Source organism: Saccostrea cucullata, unplaced genomic scaffold (assembly GCF_032062105.1).
Source record: "Saccostrea cucullata isolate Sc308-1 unplaced genomic scaffold, CSIRO_AGI_Scuc_v1 ctg204, whole genome shotgun sequence".
NCBI classification, from domain to species: Eukaryota; Metazoa; Mollusca; class Bivalvia; order Ostreida; family Ostreidae; genus Saccostrea; species Saccostrea cuccullata.
This window is the reverse complement of record NW_026940736.1, coordinates 814,235-839,245: the sequence shown is the minus strand read 5'-3', so window position 1 is coordinate 839,245 and position 25,011 is coordinate 814,235. Positions and strand designations below refer to the sequence as shown.

At 35.0% G+C, this 25,011-nt stretch overlaps 1 protein-coding gene across 1 annotated transcript in view; it reads left to right on the top strand.

Annotated features, from left to right (window-relative positions):
* LOC134256195 (golgin subfamily A member 4-like) overlaps positions 1 to 25,011 on the top strand; it is a 56,372-nt gene that overhangs the window by 25,279 nt on the left and 6,082 nt on the right. The window contains exons 24-40 of the mRNA XM_062738844.1: positions 173 to 268; positions 517 to 646; positions 1,395 to 1,534; positions 2,575 to 2,721; positions 2,930 to 3,042; positions 17,169 to 17,311; positions 18,200 to 19,329; positions 19,540 to 20,002; positions 20,112 to 20,202; positions 20,298 to 21,262; positions 21,505 to 21,905; positions 22,101 to 22,492; positions 22,608 to 22,723; positions 22,898 to 23,107; positions 23,345 to 23,497; positions 23,748 to 23,951; positions 24,220 to 24,392. Coding sequence (XP_062594828.1) covers positions 173 to 268; positions 517 to 646; positions 1,395 to 1,534; positions 2,575 to 2,721; positions 2,930 to 3,042; positions 17,169 to 17,311; positions 18,200 to 19,329; positions 19,540 to 20,002; positions 20,112 to 20,202; positions 20,298 to 21,262; positions 21,505 to 21,905; positions 22,101 to 22,492; positions 22,608 to 22,723; positions 22,898 to 23,107; positions 23,345 to 23,497; positions 23,748 to 23,951; positions 24,220 to 24,392 — 5,067 coding nt within the window. The remainder of the gene's footprint in view (positions 1 to 172; positions 269 to 516; positions 647 to 1,394; positions 1,535 to 2,574; positions 2,722 to 2,929; positions 3,043 to 17,168; positions 17,312 to 18,199; positions 19,330 to 19,539; positions 20,003 to 20,111; positions 20,203 to 20,297; positions 21,263 to 21,504; positions 21,906 to 22,100; positions 22,493 to 22,607; positions 22,724 to 22,897; positions 23,108 to 23,344; positions 23,498 to 23,747; positions 23,952 to 24,219; positions 24,393 to 25,011) is intronic.

Here is a 25,011-nt window from a genome sequence, read left to right as displayed (position 1 = left end):
AACTCTTATATAGCCCGTGACTGGCCGTGAGAGAGTTAGCAAGGAGAGATAACTCTGTGTAACCTCCACTGAAAGTATCAGTAGGGATCACTGAGATACTGAAATTATAAAAAAGAATATCTAAGAGGGTTTTTAATTTAATTTTTACATAAGATATATTTGTATTTTACAGTCAGTGGAAAACAGGTGTGGTTGGTCTGAGAAAAGGAATCAAGACACTTTAGATGATTTGAGAGAGACACTTAAGGAAAAAGATAAAGTCATTGAGGTGACTTTGAATTTGGTTAATTAAATTATTTGGTTAATTAAATTAAGCTTCACTGTTCTATTAGAATTTTATATTTGTAGTAAATACAAAATTTCTTTTAATTTTGTTTTTCTTTCAAAAGTTTAATCTTGTCGTTTTTGAAATAATTTTTTTTTAATTCAAAATTCTGTTAATATTTTTTTTTCTGTGCACTTGATTTGAATTTGATGAATTTATATTGTAAAAAGTATATAATTTTCTTCTTTAAGGCCTTAGTTGCCAGTGGACAAGAGAAGGAGAGATTAATTGTTGATTTACGAGGTTTGCACTCAAACACAGACACTGTTAGCCTCCAGTTCCAGATAGAAAAACTCAAAAATGAACTTCAGGACAAAAATGGTATTAAACATTTCATTCTTTATTATAGCTCAGGTTTACAGGACCCATTTGAGTCAATGTTTTGAAAATTATACATAGCCATGTTAATCATCATTTAATTTGAGACAATATCATGAATCATCAAGATTAAGATGGAAACTGAAAATTTAAACCTATTTTTTAGCTCCACTGGTGAGAGACCAGAAGAGCTTATATGCGATAGTAAGGTGTCCCGTCTGTCTGTAAACAATTTTTCAAAAAGCTACTGCTCCTACAGTTTTGATCTGATTTAAATATTACTTGGCACACAGGTAGACTACACTAAGATACATAAAATAATGCATCGGATTTCGATTTTGGTGAACGGTGTTGCCATGGTTACTAAAAATAGAATTTTGTGTGAAATTCCTTTAAAACGCTACTCCTCCAACAGTTTTGATCTGATTTCAATATGATTTGGCACACAAGTAGACAACACTAAGATACATAAAATAGTGCATTGGTTTATGATTTCGATGAACGGTGTTGCCATGGTTACTAAAAATAGAATTTTCTGTGAAATTCCTTTAAAACGCTACTCCTTCTATAGTTTTGGTCTGATGGCAATGGCTTCTTTTCTCATTCTTTGTTATAAGTACAAACCAGTAGAGCTACAGTCTCGACAGAGACTTCTGGTTTGTTTTGTTTAATTGGTTTTAAAAAAATGTTCATGGTACACAAATCTGGCATATATGAAAATAGTGTTTGACCAACAAAATGAAAATTTTAGATTTACTCGATTCATGGACGTTTGATGAAAACGAACAAGTTATCAGTCGAAGAATAGAGAATCTTCAATCTGAGCTGGAAGCTGCAAGAGACGATCTTCAACAGGCTCTGAAGAGAGAAGAAATCTTAAGAAAGGAGTTGGTACGTTGTCAAATTCAAACCACAACAAAAAAATTATTTCCTAATCGCCGTCTCTTCTAAAAGTACATTTTAGTTATATAAGATATTAAGGAAGATTATTTGTAAGGATCAAGGAATAAGTTTATTATGTGGGCCAGGGAGGTAAAGTACAACTATTCCGGGTAGATATGTCAGTATGACTCCAGTGTCTTTAATTTGGGCAGATTGACCTTCCTTATTTAAGCTTGGTTTATTTTTAGGTGCAAAAAAGTACAAAGTATTGTTCTACAATGTACATGAATTTCTTTAAATAGGAATTTCTGTTTCACTGAAATGTTCTTGAGATCAAGGAATTACAGGGATAAGTAGTATGAGAGTAGATTTTTTTTTCATGTTCAGATATGTTAGAGCCTTTGAATTGATCTGATTTTTAATGTGATTTATAAAAATCTTTTAATCTTATCATCTGTATTGAGAAGGATCACTTGAAAACATTTCATGCAAATACCAAGACACTCATTTATTATCAGCAGCAAGACTAGCAAAAATGAATACAGTCTGCATATAAATCTATCACTTTATATTGTCTAAATGACACAGATGCACAAATTTTGTCATGGAAGAACAGCTTTGCATATATTGATGCCCAGCTGGACTTGCAAAATTTTTCCATAAATTAAAATTCAGATATTTGATAAAACTCTCTCAAGTCAACTAACATTACTGGTTGCAAAGTGTAACAAGCAAACGTTGGTCTTATTCTACTGGTCATTGCAAATATCCTGTAAATGTCTGGACATGATTGAATTGCCATAATAAAGTTTTAGCTTAAACCAACTTATATTACAATATAATATTTTATCTGGATCAAATTTGCATGGAAGGGCTGACAACTTTAACTAGCAACTGTATTTTGCTAATTTTACAGTGAGACTATGTAATGATGAGTGTAATTTATATACATGTATCTTGTTGAAAATTCAGTTGATTGGAGACTTTCACTTACAAATGACTTTTACCATAAAAAGCATTGTAATTTTAGATATCTTTTGTTTACATAGAATGATCTCAAACAGAAGGAAGGTCCAGCCCAAGTCAGAGGGGGAGAGAATCACAAAGTGGAGATAGAAGTACGTAACGTCTGTGAACATCACTCAGGCACCAGTCCAGGAAAGGCAGAGAATGTGTCAATAGAGGAAGGTCAAAAGGTCAGATTACACAGAAAATGCAAATAATTAAAAAAAAAAGATTTTTCTTTATATCTCGTTGTAAAAATTGTAATGTATATATACATGTATTTGTAATGAAATGAACAATTAGATTAAAACTGTTGCTTAAGATTTTGTGGCATTGTGTTGCACAGGGGGTTGAATAGCACTCTTAAAGCAAAAAAGTAAATAAAAATCATCATTGCAGTTGAAAGAAACTCTGGAAAAACAGCTCTCAGAGCTAAAACAGCTGGGTGATACAATAAAGAAAGAGAGACAGATCATCCTAAACTTGAATGAAAACGAACCCCAACTAAGTGGGTAAGTTTTTGTCTTTCTTTCTGGTTTTAGTTTTTAACATTGTAGTCAAGTGTCTGACCCTTTAAGTCTCTAAGTACATACACTTGTAAAAGTATAAAAAAAGAATTTATTATGTAACGTAAAATAGTTTGGATTAATTACATTGGGGGCAAGGTTGTGGCACCAGTTTGCGAAGGTGCCTCAATCCTGGGATAATCTGGGACACGTTTCAGGCGGTCATATGTCGTATTCATCACGTTTATTAGTTCTCCTGCACTTACACTAGACTCGTGCAGTTCTAATAGGATAATCATGGAGGTAAAAAAAATGTATTCTGTATTCATCACATTTTATTAAATACTATTGTTCAAGGCAATTCAAGTAAAAAAAATTTTGTCAGAGCAATTTGATTCTTCATTTTGTTGCACTGACACTGGAAACATGCAATTCTAATACATGTAGGCAGGGGTCCCACTGGACTGAAAATATTTTTCGCCACTTTTCGCGACAAAAGGAAATTTAAGGCATACTTACATCTGATTTCTCGACAATGCAATGCACTTTATGTTATTAAATTTTTTTTATTATCTTTATCACAGACATTGATTTAAAACTGTAATGTTTAAAGCTTATGGTAGTATCCATTTAAAAAAAGACTAATATTGGAATTATACAATTAATTTGATATTGAATTGATATAGCCAACTCTTGACAGAAAATGTCCTCTTGTTTATGTATATATATATATTTTTTTTTTGCCTGGGAAGGGAGGGGGGGGCGGCTACAGATCTAGTAAATATATATGACATTTTTTAAAAATGGAATTTTTAATCATTTCATTAATTAAGAAAAATGAGAAAAGAAGTATAATTACAAAGTAATGAAAATTAGGTTTAAAACTTGACTTTATTTCAACAAATTGGAGACTCCAGGGGCTAGTTTTACAAAAGAACTTACGACTAAGACCAAAAACTTAAAATGATTGTAAAATCTTTTTAAAATTAATAATTCTCTGAGAAACTGTTTGTGTAAAAATATCTTACCACATTCCTTTTAAAAGGTTTAAAATAATTTTCTGTATAATGTTAATTAAAAAGTTATAAGAAGAATTAACTTTGGTCTTAAGTCGTAAGTCCTTTTGTAAAACGGGCCCCAGTGTTTAATTATATGCAAGCTCATGTAATTGTAAATAATTGAGTGTAATTTACTAAGATAATTCTGTTTCCAAACCAATTTCTTTTTCACTCTTTGTCAGTTTATGGTATAATGTACACAATTTCAATTTTTATTAGGTAAAATTTGAAGTTATTCTTTACAATTTTTAGTCATGTTTCCCTATTTTCAGTAAAAAAAAAAAACGATCTACATAGATCCAGATTTTGTTGATAAAAATCTTTTATTTACTAACTTCATCTCCTAAAAACACTTTATCCCCCTTGTTTAATCCAAATTATATTCAAGCAATTTTGTAAGCCTTTATTGCTCCAGGCTAGTTACCTAGTCAGCTGTGTTCGTTCAAGCGAGACATGATTTCCTACATGTAGGTTTCAGTTTTCACACCTCTGCTGCATTAAATAAACAAAGGGACTTATCTGTATACATTGAATAAACAAAGGAGCTAACCAGGACTACACAAATTTTGTACATGGTACATCTAAAAAATTCATTTTCGACACTTATGAATTTCTTTTTGCCACTTTTGAAAAAAATTCGTAATTGGGGACAAATCACAGCTCGAGCACTGCATGTAGGTTAATCGTTGAGGTCAAAAACTAATTACATCTTCTTAAATACTATTTAGATCAATTCATTTTCAATTTTTAGCTCACCTGAGCTGAAAACTCAAGTGAGATTTTCTGATCAACCATTGTCCGCCAAGTCTTTACATCAGGGATCGAAATTAACTTTTTTAACCACAGGCTAATTTTAGCCTGTACATATAAAATCTACAGGCTAAAATGAAGATAAACAAGCTAAAATTAAAAGAAGGATTAAATGTCTTTTTCATGCTCATTTAAATCAATAATAATACAGGTCCTTCTATAGTAGGTCAGTACAGAATTAAGAACATCAATGTTTTTACATTAAAAAAAAGTAATCTGGCATAAAAAAAAACTAAAAAAAAACAACATTAAAATATATTTATTTCCTGTAATTCCTGTAACATTCCAAAAAAGAAAATCAATATGATCAAGGGTTGGTAGGTTGGGATTTTTTGCTACTGAATAATGGGGTCAAACATCCCGGACATAATTAACCAGGTGTGATATTTACAGCGGGCACCTAACATGGCTGCTAGCTGCAGAAAACGATCTTCAAAAAGTTATGGGAGAAATTATTTTGGTGTAAAACTAATGATTACTCTTTTTATCTATGGTAAATTTTGACAAGGTTAACACATTTTATATGTCAAGTAAAACTACAATGAAACATTTTTGTATAAATTGCATCAGCTGCTTGGGAAATGGTGACAGAATCAACCGAGGTTTACCGAATGCATTGTGACTCTTCAAATTTCAAAAAAGCAAGACGAATTAACAGAAAAATATGGATACAAGATTCAAAAATCACCACTCGCTAAAAATTTCGAGTGTCTTCTATTTTTACTCGCTGTTTTAAAAATCAACTCGCATTTTGCGAGTATTTCTCGCTAATTTCGAACCCTGCTACATCTGTCTCAGGGGTGTGCAATTACAAAAATAAATTACTAGCCCGTCGGGCAATGGCGGTAACAAAGTTACTAGCCCGAGGTTGCCAGTCACTAGCCCATTAACTACCAAAAACAATACATGTATAAGTATTACATAAAGGTTAAAAAAACATTTAAGTTGAAATAAATAAAACAGATAATGGTTTGGGCTTTGTAATTGTCAGGTACTCCCCCCATTTATATCGACTATAATTGTCACTGAGACGACTGGGGATAGGAACACACAATGCATATAGATTAAAACGAATTAAAAATTAAGATTTTACAGAAAAGTTAATTCGTACCTCAATTCAGTCGAGGTAAATATATGTTTACTTTCGTTTTAGATTTACTAGCCCAACGGGCTAACGCAGTATAGATTTAAGATAGCCCGACCTCTAAAATTGGTAGCCCCGGGCGTCGGGCGATGGTAATTGCACACCCCTGTGTCTTGTCTGTATGTCTGTCTATAAACTTTTCATATTTTCACAACTTCTCAATAACCACTAAGCCAAGAACCACTGAACCAGAAAAACTGAAACTGAAGTGGAAACATCCTTATGTAGTTTAGATTCTTAATTATTTAAATCATGACCCCTGAGGGAAGGATGGGGCCACAATAAGTTTTACATTGAATTATAAATGGAAAAATCTTAAAAGGTCTTCGCCTCAGGAACCGCTGTGTCAGAAAAGCTGAAAATTAAGTGGAAGCTTCCTAAAGTTGCCTAGGTTTTAAATTGTTCAAACCATGGCCCCCCGGGAGTAGGATGGGGCTACAATAAGTATTACAAGGAGAATATGTGGTGAAGAACATTAGAATAGCAGGGCTAAAGTTACTCAGGTGAGCTTTGTGGCCCATGGGACCTCCTGTTCCTGCTCTGACATAGGAAACGTGTAATTCTAATATGCTCATTGTTTTACAGAAGTCTTAATCCTCAGAGGGGTTAAAACAACTAACCCCATTTCAGGGTTTAATTGCAATTAAATCTGATTACAGTCTAAGTCGTGCATTCACTATATGACTCTGTATTAATTATAAACCAATTCTTATTACCCTCACCGGAGGGCAATAATAGTTAGAGGAACCTGTTGCCAGAATGATCACATTTTTATCAGGGAAAAACATGGTGCACTGGACATACCTCAAAATTTGAATATATTTCAACACTGACTTTTTATATACTACACAATTGTCAGATGAAAGACCACGATAGCATATAGATTTAAAGGACACTTAATGCAAAGAACTATATGCGGTATATTGCATATATTTGCCCCCACAAAAGTCAAATTTTGAAAACTTCCTGAAATGTGCTGAATTCAATAAATTGTATGAGAAATATAAATTAACAGAAAATATTATAGTGTCAAAGCAGTGTTTTCACAATTTTTGTTTTTAAGACGTCACAAACTAGTCCGATTTAATATCCTTTTTCAGAAAGAGGACAAAATGGACAAAATTTCAACAATTTTAGTGTTAAAATTTATAGAGCGCAAGTTTGTTTAGGAACAATATTGACATATTTCATTGATATTATCATTCTACACATTATATCAAAATATTGATCCTAACACACATGCGCTGTCTTTTACTCAAAATATCGACGAAATATGTACATTTTTCTGTAAAATTCATAAAAAACTGAAATTTACGTCATGTTTGTGACGTCATTACGTACATATGGCATTACTTATGAAAATATTCAGTGCTTTGAAGTAAGCATATACTCCCCTGTTTAAGAACTTAATGTTTGATTTGGGGGGCAAATATTGGTTATTACCGAATAAAGTTCTTTAGAAATAAGCTTACTGCAGGGAACTATATGACTATGTCAGTATGGGAGATCATTCTTAAATTAGCACAATCTTTGCTCTCTGCCTCAACTCTGTTTCTGCTCTTTAACTGTTGAAAATTTAGTATTTACTTATTTTAACTGCATTTAGTTAAACATAGCTATAGCAAAGTGCTGAGGATGCACAATTTGGATTCATTTAAAACAGAATTTTTAATAGTAAAAAAGTCTTAAAAGTGCACAGATTAAAAATTACTTTGCTTTATAAACAGGGGTGTGCAATTACAAAAATTAGTTACTAGCCTGTCAGGCTAGGGGCAGTGAAGTTACTAGCCAGAGGTTGCCAGTCACTAACCCAATAACAGGCATTAACTACCAAAAACAATACATGTATAAGTATAACAAAAAGCAGACCTGTTTACTCTTATGATTTTGCTGTATTTTGTATGGATTTTTAGTCCAAAATACGTCTCACGTTTTGCTATTATGAAAATATGGAAATCGTAAATACATTTGATTGGAATTTAGCAGTTAGTTTTCATTATGATCTGGTGGTTAGAGCGTCTGTTCTAGAGTCACAAAGTAAGAAGTTTATCCTTACGTAGCAGGTTCGAATCCCACTGTGGGATGTGCAGACAGGTCCTTCGGATGAGACTGTATCAACCGAGGTCTTGTATCCCAGTACGAGTTGGCATGAAAAAGATCCCACCTGATAACCCTGAGTGCCAGGTTAATAACAAAATTTGGAGCTCTCCAACAGCAAGTTAAGGCGTCTCCATGTGAGTGGAAAATTCTCGAGAGGGACGTTTAACAATAATATACAACCAATCGTTATGATCTGTATTAGTTTCACACGTTATAAGCCTTATCATTGTAAACAGTCTTTGTGAAATGTTTCCAAGCGACCAATCTGCAGTTTCTGTAGAAACGCAAATTTTCCTGTGGATTAAATTTCATTGATTTGGTTATCTAAAATGATTTCTTGGGCGATTTCCTCCTATTGAAAGTAACACCATTCAATATATAGTAATATGAAAATTTCATATGAGGCTTAATTTTGTTGATAATTGTAGATTGTATGAGGGAAAAAAACCCTTTTCCATTTGATGGAAAGGTTTTTTTTTAATATATAAAAGAAAGTGACAGGTGCAAGTATATTGAAATTCATTTATGCAAGTGTTACCAAATGCAGTTAAATTTGTGCAAATGTCAATTAAATTGATGCCCCCAAAATTGTCACATTCAGCAATGTGTTCTGCAGGACTTTGCAATAAGTTGAAGAAATATGGCACGTGTCTGTAAAATTGCACACAGCTGCCAAAATAACAGTTAATCCACTACAAGAGTCTCTTTCTATGACGGGGGCATTGACATTCTGAAGTACATATCTTTGTATTGCCAGAAGTAGTCTAAGTAGCTCTCTTAAGTCTTTTATCCCAGTATCAAGGTATTCACGTTCTTTTAAAGAATCTTAGAGGTCCCTGTAACATTATAAAGTTGTAGGATGGACAAAAGATGTTTTTTTCTCTTTTAGAAAATTTATCTTTGTTAGAATTAATAATTTTTCAAAGGGGATGGGGGTTTTATATCCCCCCCCCCCTAAAATATTTGTAGGCAAATTCTTTTTGGTTTGTCATTCTGTCTCTTTGTTTCATATTACTATATATTGAATAGGGTTACTTTTGAAGCAATGACTTTAACCTGTTTTAGTATAATCTCTTTTGAAACACAAATATTTGTCTTTCAAGGACAAGCCTTTCTTAGTCATATTTCATTTATATATACTGTAAAAGCAGAAAATTTCGTTTCTTTCATTTTGTGTTAACAATTATCGTTGTACATAATGAAATGAAATTTGGTACACAGATAAACCAAAATGTAGGTCATATTCTATATATTGCAATTTGTGTCAGTTATGCCCCTTTTGAAAAATTCCACTTATTTGCAATGCATTTTCTTCACAAGGTTGCTCCATTTTGCTATACAGATTTATCAGCTAAATATCTAGGCCAATTCTGTTTTGATCACCACAAAAATACCCCTTGGACTTTGAAAAATTCCACTTATTTGTAGTTTCCATTCGTTTTCTTTGCAGAGGTTGCACATATTAATATGAAATTCCGTATACAGATTTATCAGCTGAATATCTAGGTCAGGTTCTGTTTTGGAACCTATTTTTGCTGAATTTCACTTAACAAGTGATTTATATTTAAGAGGTGTATTTCATGTGTAATAGACCTTTCTTATATTACCAATACTATAACCTTTTGAACTTGACCATTGAGTTTGACCTTCTTTTGAAAAAACTGTAACCTTGGCCATAAATACTAAAAGGTGAGTCCTTCATCTATTAAATGTATATTCCTTGTGACAAGATGGGCATTTTATTGAGTACCAATATATTTTTTTCATCTTATTGCCTTGACCTTTGAGTTAAAATGGACATTACATTTGAAAATGTTTAATCTTGTTCTCATGACTTTAGTCTTTGAGTTTGGCCTAATTTGAAAAAAAAAAACTTAAACCTTTGTAACTTTTCAACAGTTTATACTAGATCTTTTATATTTCACAAATGCATTCACCTATGTGTAACAAGACCTTCCTTTTGGGTACCAATGTTTTTAACTACCTTTTGTTGACCTTTGAGTGTAACATGCTTTTGAAAAATAATTTAACTCATGCTGCCATATTTTCTCTGAATTATTGATTTATTAGTTAAAGGGGTTCATATTCCATATGTACATTCTTGGCAATAAGACCTCTCTTTTGGTGGTCATTTTTTCAAAGTCTTGACCTTGGAATTTGACCTAATTTTGAAAAAGTTTAACCCACATGGCCTTGAACTGCCATTTGGGGTCATCCAAAAAAAAAAAAAAACACATCTTATTTGTTGTTGGTAGTGTTTTAGTGTTATGGAGAAACCCATGAATTCATGTCTTTCAGAAAAAAATAAAATTATAAATGTGTCATGTTTTTCTATCATTACTTCTTTAAAGTCATATACGCTATACGAACGCTGAATTTTGTGAGAAACAAAATGATTAATGATTTAAAACACGTGAAGTGTTTTGAAAAATAATACTTTCCACAAAATTTTACTATAGATGTCGTTGTAATAACAAAACAATTAAACAATATCTAGGAATTAAGAATTCAGTCTTTTCATGAATATTGATGGAGGAAGTGCGTAAACAGTAGGCCTATATATAGAAACACATGTCCACGGGAAATCATAGACAACGAGGTAATGTTGCATTTTGACAACATTTATTAATTTAAGGTTAATATGGGTCATAACAGAGTAGATGGTTGATACTGAATACATTAAAAGATAAGTTCCATTAAGAGTAAGACGCTTGCCATCCATGTCAAAAGTGAGTAGTATCTCAAACGGCCTACCTTGTTTTCTTTACGCCACTTGTGTTTATCAATCTAAAAGTAGCGATGGCGCCATGTGATGGATTTATTTTAAAATAGCTATTTTTCTTTCCTAGCAGGGAAATAAATAATTATAATTTGATAACTTTGTAACGCATTTAATTTTAATGGTGTAATTTACAGTATTTTCGTAACTTTTATTGATCAACAAATTATATCAATTTCCAATTTTATTTAAACTAGCGCAAGTTATAGCATGTATACTTTTAACCATAAATATTTGATCAGAAAGTTTTTGATTTTACATTAGGAGTTCACCTCTGTGTACCTAAAGTGGGTTACAGCTTCAAGTACAGAAAATTAATCTTTTAAGATAAACAGAGGTTTTAAAGTATTTATAATCTTATTAGCAGTAAACTTTTTCTGCTATATTTAGATCTTCTTAATTTCCCCCCAAGCAACCATGATCTGTTTCTCATTTAAAATATGTTGAATTAGACCTTGAGATTGTTTATTATGTATTTATTATACCTTAATTCTAAAGATGGTAATCATTTACAGAATTGCCAATGCCAGTGATTTTATTAAGGAATGTTTTTAAGTTTTGTGTGAGTTATTATTGCATGTGTAAATCACACAGACTTGTCCATGTTGTCACGTAGGCATATTTGATGAAGCACACTTCACTTAAAAACATTCCTTATTTATATTTTACATGTTTAAAAGCACCAAAAATATACTCAATATTTGAAATTCCCATTGCCCTATATCAATATGTGTATTATACATTTTTATTGTCTCTGTAGCATCATTTTGATGTGACTTTTAGTGCCAGTTTTCCATGTATCAGGGGCTAACAAATAGATCAATTTTTAAAGCACTTGTCCAAGGGCAAGTACATGGTCAAAATTCACTTGCCCTTCCTGAATTTTTACTTGCCCTACCATAAACTAACACTGTATTTATAAATATTTCAAACAAGATATGTTTGTGAAACACTGATGCCCCTGTGTGGCAACAAAGCGAAGATTAATTTTTTTCGTTTAAATACAAATTAAATATGTTGGTTTATGTACCAAAATTAAGGTCTTCTCCCAAGAAATACAATTGTGAAAGTTAAGATTTTTTGTTTAAAAGTGTGTCAGACTCCAAGGTCAAATTTGGTAGTACCCAAAGAAAGGTCTTGTCACCAGGAATACACATGTGAAATATAAAAGTCATAGCTCTACTAAATGAAAAGTTATGAGCAAGGTTAAAGTTTTTGCAGACAAAAGACAAACTGACAGACAGACAGACATGACAAAAACTATATACAGTAAAACTCGGTTATAACGAAGTCACTGGGACCTTTGAAATTGCTTTACTTTATCTGTAATTCATTATATCTGTATAAGGAATTCGTTAATTTATATAGCTGGGGATCCAAGATAACTTCGCTATATCCATGAATTCACAATATCCTTGTTCGTAACAAACAAATTTTACTGTGCCCCCGGAATCTTCGATTACAGGAGCTTAAAAAAGAGACTGTACACTCAAAACTGGAATTTTGAAAAAAATTTACAGACTGGTTTTATCTAAAATACAGCAAATGTAAATATTTATTTTTGGTGTCTTGTGAAAGATTCTTAATAGGAACATCTAACAATCAAATGAATCTCCCTCCCTCCCCTTCCAAAAATAATTTTCACTCCAAAATATGCTAATTATCAGCATTTAGGATTTGTAGTCACATTTTAAAAACTTACAAAAAACACTATGCAAATGTAAAGATGGATTGCTTTAAATTTTAAAAATTTCTTTTCAATTTGAATTTATAAAGAATGAATATGTACTAGTAATCAATTGGAAAGTTGGGTAAGTTAACCAAACACAAAAATATGTGATTTTACAGTATTTAGGACCAAAGGCATGGTTATTCAATATAAAGTACAGCTGAACGTGTATAAGAAAAAATTGTAACAAACTGATTTTAATTAACTGATCAGTAACTCCTGAGTGGCCCCAATTTGGCCCAGTCAGTTCCACGATGGCTTTTGTTAAATCTAATTAAAGAAATTTCTTCTAATCTCCTTAGCAGTTTGACCTGTCTGCAAGAAATAAAACCTTCACAGGTGCGCAATTTAAACAAAAATGGTATGTTGTGTTAATTAAAAACAAAAATGTTTCTTAAAATTTCAAACTGCGAGTTAACATATGGTTTTGAAAAAAAAGTTGGAGAGTAAAGGAAGGTGAAAATGCAGACCTGCAGACATGCTTTTCTTAAAATTTAAAAATAATCTCATTTTTCCCCAAAAATTTATTTTCAAAACTGATATGGTCTATAATTAAGACATTTTCGAAGGTGCTCAAGAACCACCCCCCCAATTTTCAGCTCAAACTTGGCACAAAGCATCCTTGGGTGAAGGGGATTCAAGTTTGTTCAAATGAAGGGCCAAGCCCTTTTCCAAGGGGAGATAATAATGAAATGAAAAATTAATGGTATCTTTGAAAAATCTTCTTCTCCAGAACCATTGGGCCAGGAAAGATGAAACTCATGTGGAATCATCCTCAGATAGTGTAGATTCAAGTTTGTTCAAATCATGACCCGCGGGGGTAGGGCTGGGCAACAATGGCCGATCAAAGTTTTACATAGAAATATATAGGGAAAATCTTTAAAAATCTTCTTCTCCAGAACCATTGGACTAGGAAAGATGAAACTCATGTGAAATCATTCTCAGGTAATGTAGATTCAAGTTTGTTCAAATCATGACCCCTGGGGGTAGGGCGGGGCCACAATGGCCGATCAAAGTTTTACATAGGAATATATAGGGAAAATCTTTTAAAAATCTTCTTCTCCAGAACCATTGGACTAGGAAAGATGAAACTCATGTGGAATCATCCTCATGTAGTGTAGATTCAAGTTTGTTCAAATCATGACCCCCGGGGGTAGGGCGGGGCCACAATGGCCGATCAAAGTTTTACATAGGAATATATAGGGAAAATCTTTTAAAAATCTTCTTCTCCAGAACAATTAGGCTAGGAAAGAAGAATCTCATGTGGAAGCATCCTCAGGTAGTGTAGATTCAAATTTGTTCAAATCATGACCCCCGGGGGTAGGGCGGGACCACAATAGCCGATCAAAGTTTTACATAGGAATATATAGGGAAAATCTTTTAAAAATCTTCCTATCCAGAACCATTAGGCTAGGAAAGATGAAACTCATATGGAATCATCCTCAGGTAGTGTAGATTCAAGTTTGTTCAAATCATGACCCCAGGGGGTAGGGCATGGCCACAATAGCCGATCAAAGTTTTACATAGGAATATATATGGAAAATCTTTAAAAATCTTCTCCAGATCCATTTGGTTAGGCAAGATGAAACTCATGTGGAAACATCCTCAGGTAGTGTAGATTCCAGTTTGTTCAAATCATGACCCCCAGGGTAGGGCGGGGTCACAATGGCTGATCAAAATTTTACATAGGAATATATAGGAAAAAATCTTCTCGAGAACAGAAAAGTTTTGTCAAATTGACATACAAGCATCAGCAAGTAGCGAAGATTTAAATTTATTCAAAAATTGTCTGGGGGGTTGGGGGTCACAATGGGAGATCGAGTAATATATAGGAAAAAATCTTTAAAAATCTTCTTTTCAAGTATGTCAAAATTTTACATGACTTTTGTATGGTTTATTGATATATTGACATTTTCAAGTTATTAATAGAAAACAAATCCCCCTCATCCAACAAGTAAGCTTTTCAATAATAAGTTGATTTTGGTTTTTTAACTAGCCCATGTGCTCAGGTGAGCGATGTGGCCCATAGGCCTCTTGTTTATATTTTTAGGTCACCTGAGTAACTCGGGTGACCTATTGCTATCCGTCGTCGTGCGTCGTGTGTTAACATTTTCTCTGAAACCACTGAACCAATTTCAACCAAATTTGGTATACAGCATCTATGGGTGAAGGGGAACAAAAATTGTGAATTTCCTGGTCCCCGCCCCCCTGGGGCCTGAGGGGTGGAGCCAAAACCACTAAAATTATTGCAATCTTTAAAAATCTTCTTTACTCCTGGACATCAAGCAGGCAAACTGTTGGCATGAATGTAATGAGCATTGAGTCCTCTACTTAAATTGTGAAATTCATGGCCCCAGGGTCAGGGGTTCTAGTGCTAGGGCGGGGCTCTATTGGTTATATAGTGAAAATGCATTTATTCTTTGAAAATCTTCTTCTCTACTTCTGGGTATTAAATAAACTAACTAAGCACATAGTTATGATGAGCAAGAGTGCCTCTTTCAAAATTATGAATTTTATGACCCCAGGGTCATGGGTTCTGGTGTTAGGGCGGGGCTCTATTGGTTATATAGTGAAAATGCATTTATTCTTTACAAGTCTTCTTCTCTACTTCTGGGTATTAAATAAACTAACTAAGCACATAGTTATGATGAGCAAGATTGCCTCTTTCAAAATTGTGAATTTTATGACCCAGGGTCAGGGGTTCTGGTGTTAGGGCGGGGCTCTATTGGTTATATAGTGAAAATGCATTTATTCTTTGAAAATCTTTTTCTCTACTTCTGGGTATTAAATAAACTAACTAAGCACATAGTTATGATGAGCAAGAGTGCCTCATCCAGAATTGTGAATTTTATGGCCCCAGGGTCAGGGGTTCTGGTGTAAGGGCGGGGCTCTATTGATTTATATAGTGAAAATGCATTAATTCTTTGAAAGTCTTCTTTTCTGCTTCTGGGTATTAAATAAACTATGTAAGTAAATAGTTATGTTGATCAAGAGTGCCTCTTTCAAAATTGTGAATTTTATGGCCCCAGGGTCAGGGGTTCTGATGTTAGGGCTGGGCTCTATTGATCATATAGTGAAAATGCATTAATTGTTTTAAAAATCTTCTTCTGTGCTCCTGCATATTAAATAAACTAACTAAGCACATAGTTATGATAAGCAAGAGTGCCTCTTCCAAAATTGTGAATTTCATGGCCCCAGGGTCATGGGTTCTGGTGTTAGGACGGGGCTCTATTGATTATATAGAGAAAATACATTAATTCTTTGAAAATCTTTCCTTTGCTCCTGGTTTTTATGCCAATGATCCAAATATATTTATGATGAAGAAAGGTGCACATAGCAAAATGGTTATTTTTTATGCCCCCCCCCCTCCCTGGGTCGGGGGGGGGGGGGTACAAAGTCTGAAAATAAATTAATGCTTTGAAATCTGCTCTTTGGTATTAATCAACCATTTTATGATAAAATTTGCAAAATTTTGAAATATGTGGCCCCAGGATCAGTGGTTCCTTTGGGATGAGGTGCACAACTGGTTATAAAGAGGAAGTGCATTTTCTGGTAATGTTACTCTGATCTACCTCTGGGTATTAAGTAAATTGAGTAAGCATGCTAAGTCTATAATTATGATAAGCAATGGTACCTCTTTCAAAATTGTGAATTGCAAATTTCATGGCATCTGGTTTAAAACACGAACCAAATTTAATTGTTTGAAAGTTGTTGCACAATACTCAGGTGACCTATAAGGCCCGTGGGCCTCTTGTTTATTATATATTATAGTTCTTTTATTTGATCAAAATTGGGTCGAGACCTTACATGTATCAAAAGGTTGGGAGGAGGGATTAACTAACAGGTTAACTTTACAGTTTTCAATATTATGGGCTTCAGTTTTCCCTCTCACACTTGCTTTACTTTCATGAAAAAAAAAAATTGCAGAAATGATTAGATGTGCGTATATGGGGATCAGACTGACCCAGGATTAATGGTTTGCTATATAAATTTGGAGCCTGCTGTTCTATGATTGGTTTTAATCCTATCATTTGTATTATGATAGTTAAAGTAACCGAAGAGATTTTTTCTAAAAGATCGGACATTAACAATGTATACTTACAATTTTTAAGTAGGTAATGGTCGGGGTCAGTTTTAATGTGTTGATTTTTTTCTAAAAGATGAAATTGTGCGTATAATCTCTAGAAAAATAGTTCATCTCAGTGTTGGACTAATATTATGGCAGTTAACAAGATTATCTTATTTTAGGTTCTCAGGCTTTTAAAATATTAATATCTATAAGACCAACATGGGCAGAGTAGTTCTTTGGTCTGAGTAGGACATCCAATCAGCTTAGAGCGCAAGGACTTAAAATTAACAAAAATGCATTACGCATTTATCAAAACTCCTCCCCTTATGCATTTTTTATACAAATAGTGGACTCGAAGCATTCAAATAATGAGATAGGATTCTTTTGCAAAGAGGTTGTGATAATGGTGCAAATATGATATTGATGATGCAATAATTTTTTAGTGCAATCCATGAGGATTTGTGCAAGGAATTAAAGACCGTGCGAGATTTGCGAAGAGATTTGGAGGAGGTTTTGGACAAAAATAACAAAATGACTCTAAACTTGGAACAGCAGTACTTACTGTATAATAGAAGGTTTACTGATGGTGAGAAAATTTTACTTTGAATTTTTTGTTGGATTTTTTTTAATATCAGCTTCGTTTTAACTCTCTAATCTTAAGGAGGAAAAAATATGTTTTTTATATTTTACCGATAAGCTTATAATGAAGTTATACTTTTTGGCCAAATGCATTTTTTTTGGGGGGGGGGAATTATATTTAAAAAAAATATTGAATGCAAGGGTATATTCAGAGGATATGTTAAAGACTTTTTTGTAGGAAAAAAAAAATTTCACTTTTTATAATATAATACAATTAAATTTTAAACCAAAGAGTTTTTAAAAATCAGCACTCTATAGAATATCTACATGCATTTTTATGCAAGTTTGAACTTTTCAAAATGATATGGGGGGGGGGGGAGATTTTGAAAGAAAATAAACGTAATTTGGACATGATGGATTATGCTTGTATTGAAAGTTTTTAAAGTTTTATCACTCAAATTTATGAGAAAGGATTTTAGTGTTAAGAAAACAGATTGTTTGAAGTATTACAGATTAATGATAAATTGAGGAGATTTATTCCATCAATCCTGCTTTGTATACAATGTACATGATAATAATTAGTTTGCCAATAGAGATAGAAGAGGCTTTTAAACATTTTTGATCTTTAATCAGATCTCACTGGACATTTTAATATGGGGATCCTGGTATTTAAAAGGGGGAATTATCTAGTTAAGTATGGATAAATTTGAACTCAAGGAATTAAGGATTTCATTTATATGAAATGTAGAAACTAATCATCTAAATACATGTGCGCTAGTATGTATGCTTCGTGTTGGGTCGATATGCTTTCTCTAAGGTCTATATATCTAGGGATTGACCTCATCAAAAGGATATAATTGTATAATATTGTGATTTTTTTATTTTATGAATGTAGATTATACAACGGGAATTATGAGTGAGCTGAACTCGGACTTAGATTCTTTAAAGAGGGAGCTGGAACAGAAAAAAGTGGAAAATAACACACTGTTGGCCCAGTTGTATGACATCAAGTATAGCCACAGGGACCATGATGCCATGCCTGTGTCGGGACAGACATCGCCGCGGAGCGAGACACGATGGAGCATGGCGTCTAGTTCAAGTTCCTCCTCTTCTTCACCGGAGTTTGACGTCCCCCTGAATCGGCAGACGCTGTCTGACATGAGCGCCCCTATGTTGCGGAGGTACATCAGGCAGATCCAGAAACAGCTGGATAGTTCTGCCCGCGAGAAAGACGAACTGCAAGAAAGGTTGAACCTCTCGCAGAGGGTGAACGCTCGGGAAATTCCTGGGACAAACGAGGACGACTTCAACAGTGTTCCTCATCTCAGAATGGAGGTTCAGAGCTTGAAAGGCAAATTGGCAGCGGTAGAGATTGATCTGAAGGTGTTACGGCAGAAGTTTGGATTGGACAAGGACATGCCTTGTAAATATACTGAACTTCCCTATGTGCCTGATCTACAGAGGGAAAATGTCAAACTGAGAAACGATTACAGGAATGCGCTGGATAAAGTCTCTTCTCTGCAAGAACAAATTGACAGTTCCTTAAAATCGCAGAAAGAAAAATTGGATAAATTCAGTCAAACAGTGGCTTGGAGTGGTATGATGCCACCCCTTGGGCCCAAATCAACCGATCTGAAGTGTCAAAACAAAAAGGTCCCTAGTCAGATACCCAGGCTCCACAAACCTGGACATCCTGTCAACGGGGATCTCTCTCATCTTCAGAAACCAGAAATCCTCAGAGAAATGTTGTCTGAGTCTAAAAATAGAATCAGTGACCTGGAGGCCAAGTTAGAGGCTACTGAGGGGACAGTCAGAATTCAGACACAAAAAATGAAGCACTACAAATCCATCCTGGAAGAACATGGCCTGATGGCCAAAAGTCCATGCATCAGCCGCTCTCATAGTGAGACCAACCTGGCTGCTGCCACGGCAACTACCTCCAAGATACCTGTCCGAAAAAGAGCCATGTCAATAGAGCAGCTGAATGCTGTGGGGAAATCTGATTTAGAAGGGCAGAAGAGACACGTAAGCAATTTTTACCTATTTTTACCCAATTTAACATTATACCAGGCTCTGGGGCCAGTAAACTTGGATGATCAAATGTGAGCTTCAGGAGCGATAGGTTGGTTTAAGCTTATCTGATATTTTTATATACTATAGAATAACTATAATGCATTGTTTGAAGTTTTTAATATATTTCTTTTATAATGGGTTTTTCCCCTTTTCCCCCAGCAGGGCAGTGACAGTAGTGAGGGTTCCCAGGAGAGCACGCTGCTTCCCTCCCAGACCTTACTGGACCTTCAGGAGAGGATGACCTACTTACAACAAAGCCTGCAGGAGACCAAGAACAACAACTCTGAACTGCAGCAAAAACTCCAGGCCAAGCAACACTCAGACCAAACCATCGCAGAGTTAAAATTCCAGCTCGGACAGAGCAGAGAGACAATTGTGGCCCTGGAAAAGCAGCTGAAGTCTTATCAAGGGTCTTCTATGCAAGAAGTGCTGGAACTGCAGAGAGATGAGATAGCTGTTTTAAGAAAAAGGTTGTGTGATTCACAGAATTCATGTGTTCAGTTAAATCGTTGGTTGGGTGAGTTGAGTGTGTATCTGGATGGGCTAACGGAAGAAGGGTATGGCAGCATCAAACTGAAAGTCCAACAGACACAAAAGGTGGCTAAGTCACTCACACATCTTCTAGGTAAGGAGAAATTGCATTTTGATTAACAAAGTATGAACTTCTTAGATGTATTAAGTGGAGTATCTTCGTGATAAAACATCAATGAAATGATTACATGTTATTTTTTCAGATTCAGATAGTGATGACTCAGGGAATGAAGGAGGTAAACTTTTAAGTGGAAGTCATTCACCAGTGAAATCTCCAAAGAGAGAGGCAAAAAGGTATTTAAAACAAAAAATGAAATCCTGAAAGTTAAGTCTGGTTGAAAATGTTGTAAAAAACCTTTTATATTTAATTTGATCTTCATATTTTTCAGACTTGCTGCAGAGTTGGAAGTCAAAGAAACAGAAATAAACTCATTGAAAGAGGAACTGGAAGAAAAGAAAGCTTTCATTGATAGATTAAACACCAATCTACTGATAGCTCAGAGGCAGTTACTGAACTGGCAGGACTATGGAAAGGGATCCTCCACTTCTGGTACGAGTGCAGCTGACGGAAATGTCTTCGAAAGCCGTCACCAGAGACCAAGGGATGTCTTCCTTAGAGACAGTCTGTCTCCTGCTTCTCAGACATCAAACAGACTGCCTGGGGATCACGAGATTTCTATAGAGAAAGTGAGACACAGTAGTGAGAGGACTCAGAGTTCTAGGAGGTCTTCTGATGATATAGAGGTGCAGGACACCACAGTGACATCCACACATACACAAGGTTCTGTGCATTCTCACAAAGAACCAGTCAGTGGTAAGGCTGATCAGGTGGACTTTGGACCCAATGTCACTACCCCTCTAGGACTGTATACTTTTAACTCTGATGAGCGTTTGTACGGGAATGCCAGATTTGCTGATCGAGACATGTTTGATCAGAGTCTGCCCGTGAACGGACATGGTGAGATGACTTTCATGGAAAATAGGGATTTCTTTGAAAATGTGAGCAGGTACAGTGAGTTGGATGACACTCGAGTGACTCAGCGATCAAGTTTCATGAACAGGAGTGTGACTGTTCAGTGTGAGAACCAGCAGTTGAAATCACGATTAAACGTGATGGAGGACTTGAACAAGACCCTGAAGGATGAACTTCAGGCCTACGAAAACTTGTGTTCATCCATTGGTATTCAGAGCTCACCTAGGAAGTCTCCACGGAAATCATCAGAGGATGGAGATCTGCTGAGGGAGCACCTGGCGGAAATCCGAGCCCTGCGAATCAAGCTGGAGAAGTCCCTGAAAGACAGCGAGAAGCTGAGCCAGAAGTTACAGCAGGATATGGATGAGTCCCATACATCAAGTAAGTCTGCAAATTTTACATGCAGTGAATTGAGCTGCTTTGATTGGAAAAAACATAAACAATTTAACAATTTGAAAATTTTTCTTTTTTTAGATAAAATTTAAATGTGAAATGTTGCTGTAAATTAAAAGAATATTGTCAATGAAAAAAAGTTGTTTTCTCGAATGTTCACAAAAAATGCCAACTGCAGGCAACATGTTTTCCATGACCACTAGATTAACTTGGAATTTTTTACAACACAGGTAATACTACAAATGTGTATATGTACAGCCAACATCAAGCCCATATAAACGAGTTACAAAGAGTCATCGACAAGCTGAAGACACAGTTACGAGAGAAAGAAAACAGCATCACCGAGAAAATCACCATCATCAGAGAAAAAGAGAGGATCATCCACGAATCCAAAACCGTCATCTCCGAGAAAGAGAAGAGGATCGGGGAAGTCTTACAGGAGAAGGAGGAGCAGACGCGGTGCAGTCAGCAGACGTTAGTGGTGCAGCAGAGGAGGATAGAGAAGCAGGACGAGGCGATACAGCAGCTGAAGGAGAAACTGGATCTACAGGTGGAGAGTCTCCATCAACAGGAGTCCAAACTGAAGGAACAGTACGAGGTCATCCAGAAACAGGAACTTCTGCTGGCAGAGGTTAGTTAGGGTCGTAGGGGGACTTCTTTTACAGCCAAAAAAAAAAAAAGAATCCATATCAAGAAGCTTAGTTATTTAGTAATTTGGTGCAAATTTTATCTAAAGGACTTTATTTTGAAAATGTGTTTCATCAACAGTTTGTTCATGATTTTTGGGTACCATACATTGAATCTTTGCATTTTGTGACCTACACAGGTTAGGGATAATTTAGCCTGCAAAGAGTCAACATTAGAGAAGCAATATGAGCTTCTACAGCAGCAGGACCTGCAGATAGATAAACAGAAAGAACTGATAGACCAGAAGGATAAGAGTTACCGCTCACTGGATGAGGAACTAGAGACGGTGACCGGCCAACTCCGCCACTTACAGAGGGGCGCTGAGGGTTCAGTGGGGGACCAGGAGGGGGCGGGGATACAGGTCCTGAGGGACAAAGTGGAGAAGCTGGAGAAGATGGTCAGCTCCCAGAACAAGAAGATGAAGCAGCAGGAACAATGGTTGACAGAGAAAGACAAAACCAACTACAAACTACAGCAGATCAGGGACAGGCTGGACGAGAACCTTAAAAAGTCGTCCAAAGAGATCAAAAGGTACAGTGTCATCAATTAACTGCTTGATTGTGAAATTCCTGCCAAAAATTATATGACTCTGTAAAATGCAATTCTATAAATACCTGTAGAATAATCTAATATGAATCTATTGCAGATTAAAAGAAGAAATGAGGACTCTGAGAGATCAAGTCCAGGAAAACAAAGATCTGAACAAAACTCTGAAGCTGGAATTAAGTGTCTACGAAAAACTGGAGAACACAGAAAATCAAGGTAGGGAGAAAAAAAAACTTCGGCTTTTCAAAATGTACAGCCAATTGTAATTTCCACTGTACAGCAGAAATCAAAGAAATTTTTATTCAAGGAAATTTGATAAATTGTAGCTAATAATTGAGATGGTTTGTGACTTTTTTTGTACATTTGTTGTTCATGTTTTGATCAATGTAGGCTGGAGTAATGGCAAACAGGACAGCTTTGACATGAGAGAGTTCCTGACAGAGCTCCGCCATCTTAGAACTCAGCTGGAGAGGTGTATAGAGACCAACAACGAACTGAGGAAGAAAATAGAGGAACATCTGAACGCCAAGAGTCAGCGACAGAGGATATCAAAGACAAACATCTACCACGTCAAAGACCCCAGTCCTGTTACATCTAACAGTAAGTTGTCAACAGCTTGTCCTTAAAACAGTGGTATTGAGAATTTGCTTTTCATTGAGCAGTGTTTGTGGTCTTTAGAATTGATAATTTTAATTTCACATTTGTGCAGTAAACTCTTCTTTTTTGTGTTAAAAAAAATTGATTTCAAAAAGGAAAGAAGCTTTTGTGCTGTAAAAAGTTGATTAATTTAAAAAAAGAAAGAAGCTGGTATCAAGTTTGTTGCTTAAAATATTTTAGGTACGGATGCACCCGATGGACTGCCGAGTATGGAGCAGAAGTCGAGTGGGTTCAAAGGTCACCATGAGTCTGTAGAAATTCTGAGGGGCACTGCTGATCAAGATTCCATGAAAAGTCTGTCTCAGGATTCATGTATCAGCGATTGTGCCTCAGGTACAGAAGAGTGAATTTTTAAATGATGGTTAACACGTTTGCAAAAAAAAAAGTGTGATTTATACATTTAAAGTCATGATTTCTTTTTGTATACGGTAAATTGATGAAGTTTTGCTAGTTCAAAAAAAAAAAAAATGATGGATTTGGCAAGGTCATAAAAAAACAAGTATTTGAGAAGAAATTATTGGGAATGTTTTGTATCCTTGTCTACAGTTTGCAAATACATGTAATTGTTTTTGTTAAAACCTAGGAACATCATCAGATCTGGGAAAACCTGGATTTGGAATAGCCACATGGCCGCTGACAGCTGACAATCCCCTGAAGGCCCTAGAGAGTATGTCTAGTCCAGGGGGTACCTTCCATAGGACACACCTCAGTATGGCATCGTCCAGGCTCCACCAGTCTGACGGAAATCTGTCCTACTACGTACAGGACTCACCCAGTGTACTAGCTGGTATGACTTATTTATATTGCCTGGAATGTTCTGAATGGCTCGTCGTTTGAAATACACAAAGTATGCACATCATTCATTCATTCATTCATTATTATTTTGTATGGAGAGGACTTGTATAGGCAGTGCCTGGTGTCCAATCCTGTTATGTTTATACATGATAAAATATTGTTTAAATTAAAAATTAGTTTGTGACAATGCAATATGTGATAAAATTCTTTTATATGGACTGCAATTTGAATATCTTATTTTCCTACCTTGAAAATTGTAGACATGACATCCCAGAAGGTGGACTCAGATCTAAGAACTCTGTTTGCCATTGGAAAACTGGATGATTTTGAAAAGCTGAAGAAAGAAAACGGAGAATGTGTGGTTGTGCTTAGAGGAATCGAGGCCCGCATTAATGACAGGTTGAAGATCTTCCGCAATATGTCTCCCAGGGAGGTAAGCCTGTAGACTTATTCGTAAAACAAGTTTCGTCATTGTGTTGGTGGAGGTTTTTTTGCAATTTTATTATGATCTATGTGGGTAATGGTGCTATAAGTGTACACTTTGTCCAAGTAAAGAAATTACTTATGTGTTTATATGTGAACCCTTAAATAATTGAAAGGTTATTCAATTTTTTCAGTTCATCAAGGTAAACCTGTTCACTGGTATTCAAACATTGTACCTACCCAGCTTCTAATATGTCTAATCATACCAGACCTTAATTTTAATGCATGTTTAGAAGTATGCAGAATTATTGGTTTAGATTATGCATTGGGGATTTATAAAGAATATAAAATGTATCTATATATACATATTAAGTACATGCAATTTTGCCTGCTGTCAGATAAGAAATTTCATACATGTATATTGCATGCTGCAAATGTATGCACTAGTGAGGGTTTGGTACATGTATTTGGTGATGTCTTGGGTCTTGTTTACATGTTTTTAGTTTTGCATGTTCATCATGTATATGTATACCCTATATCACACAAAAAACAATTTCATTATATTGCATTTGTATGAGATATTATTAGGGATGTCAACGAATAGTCGACTATTCGACTGTCAATCGAAA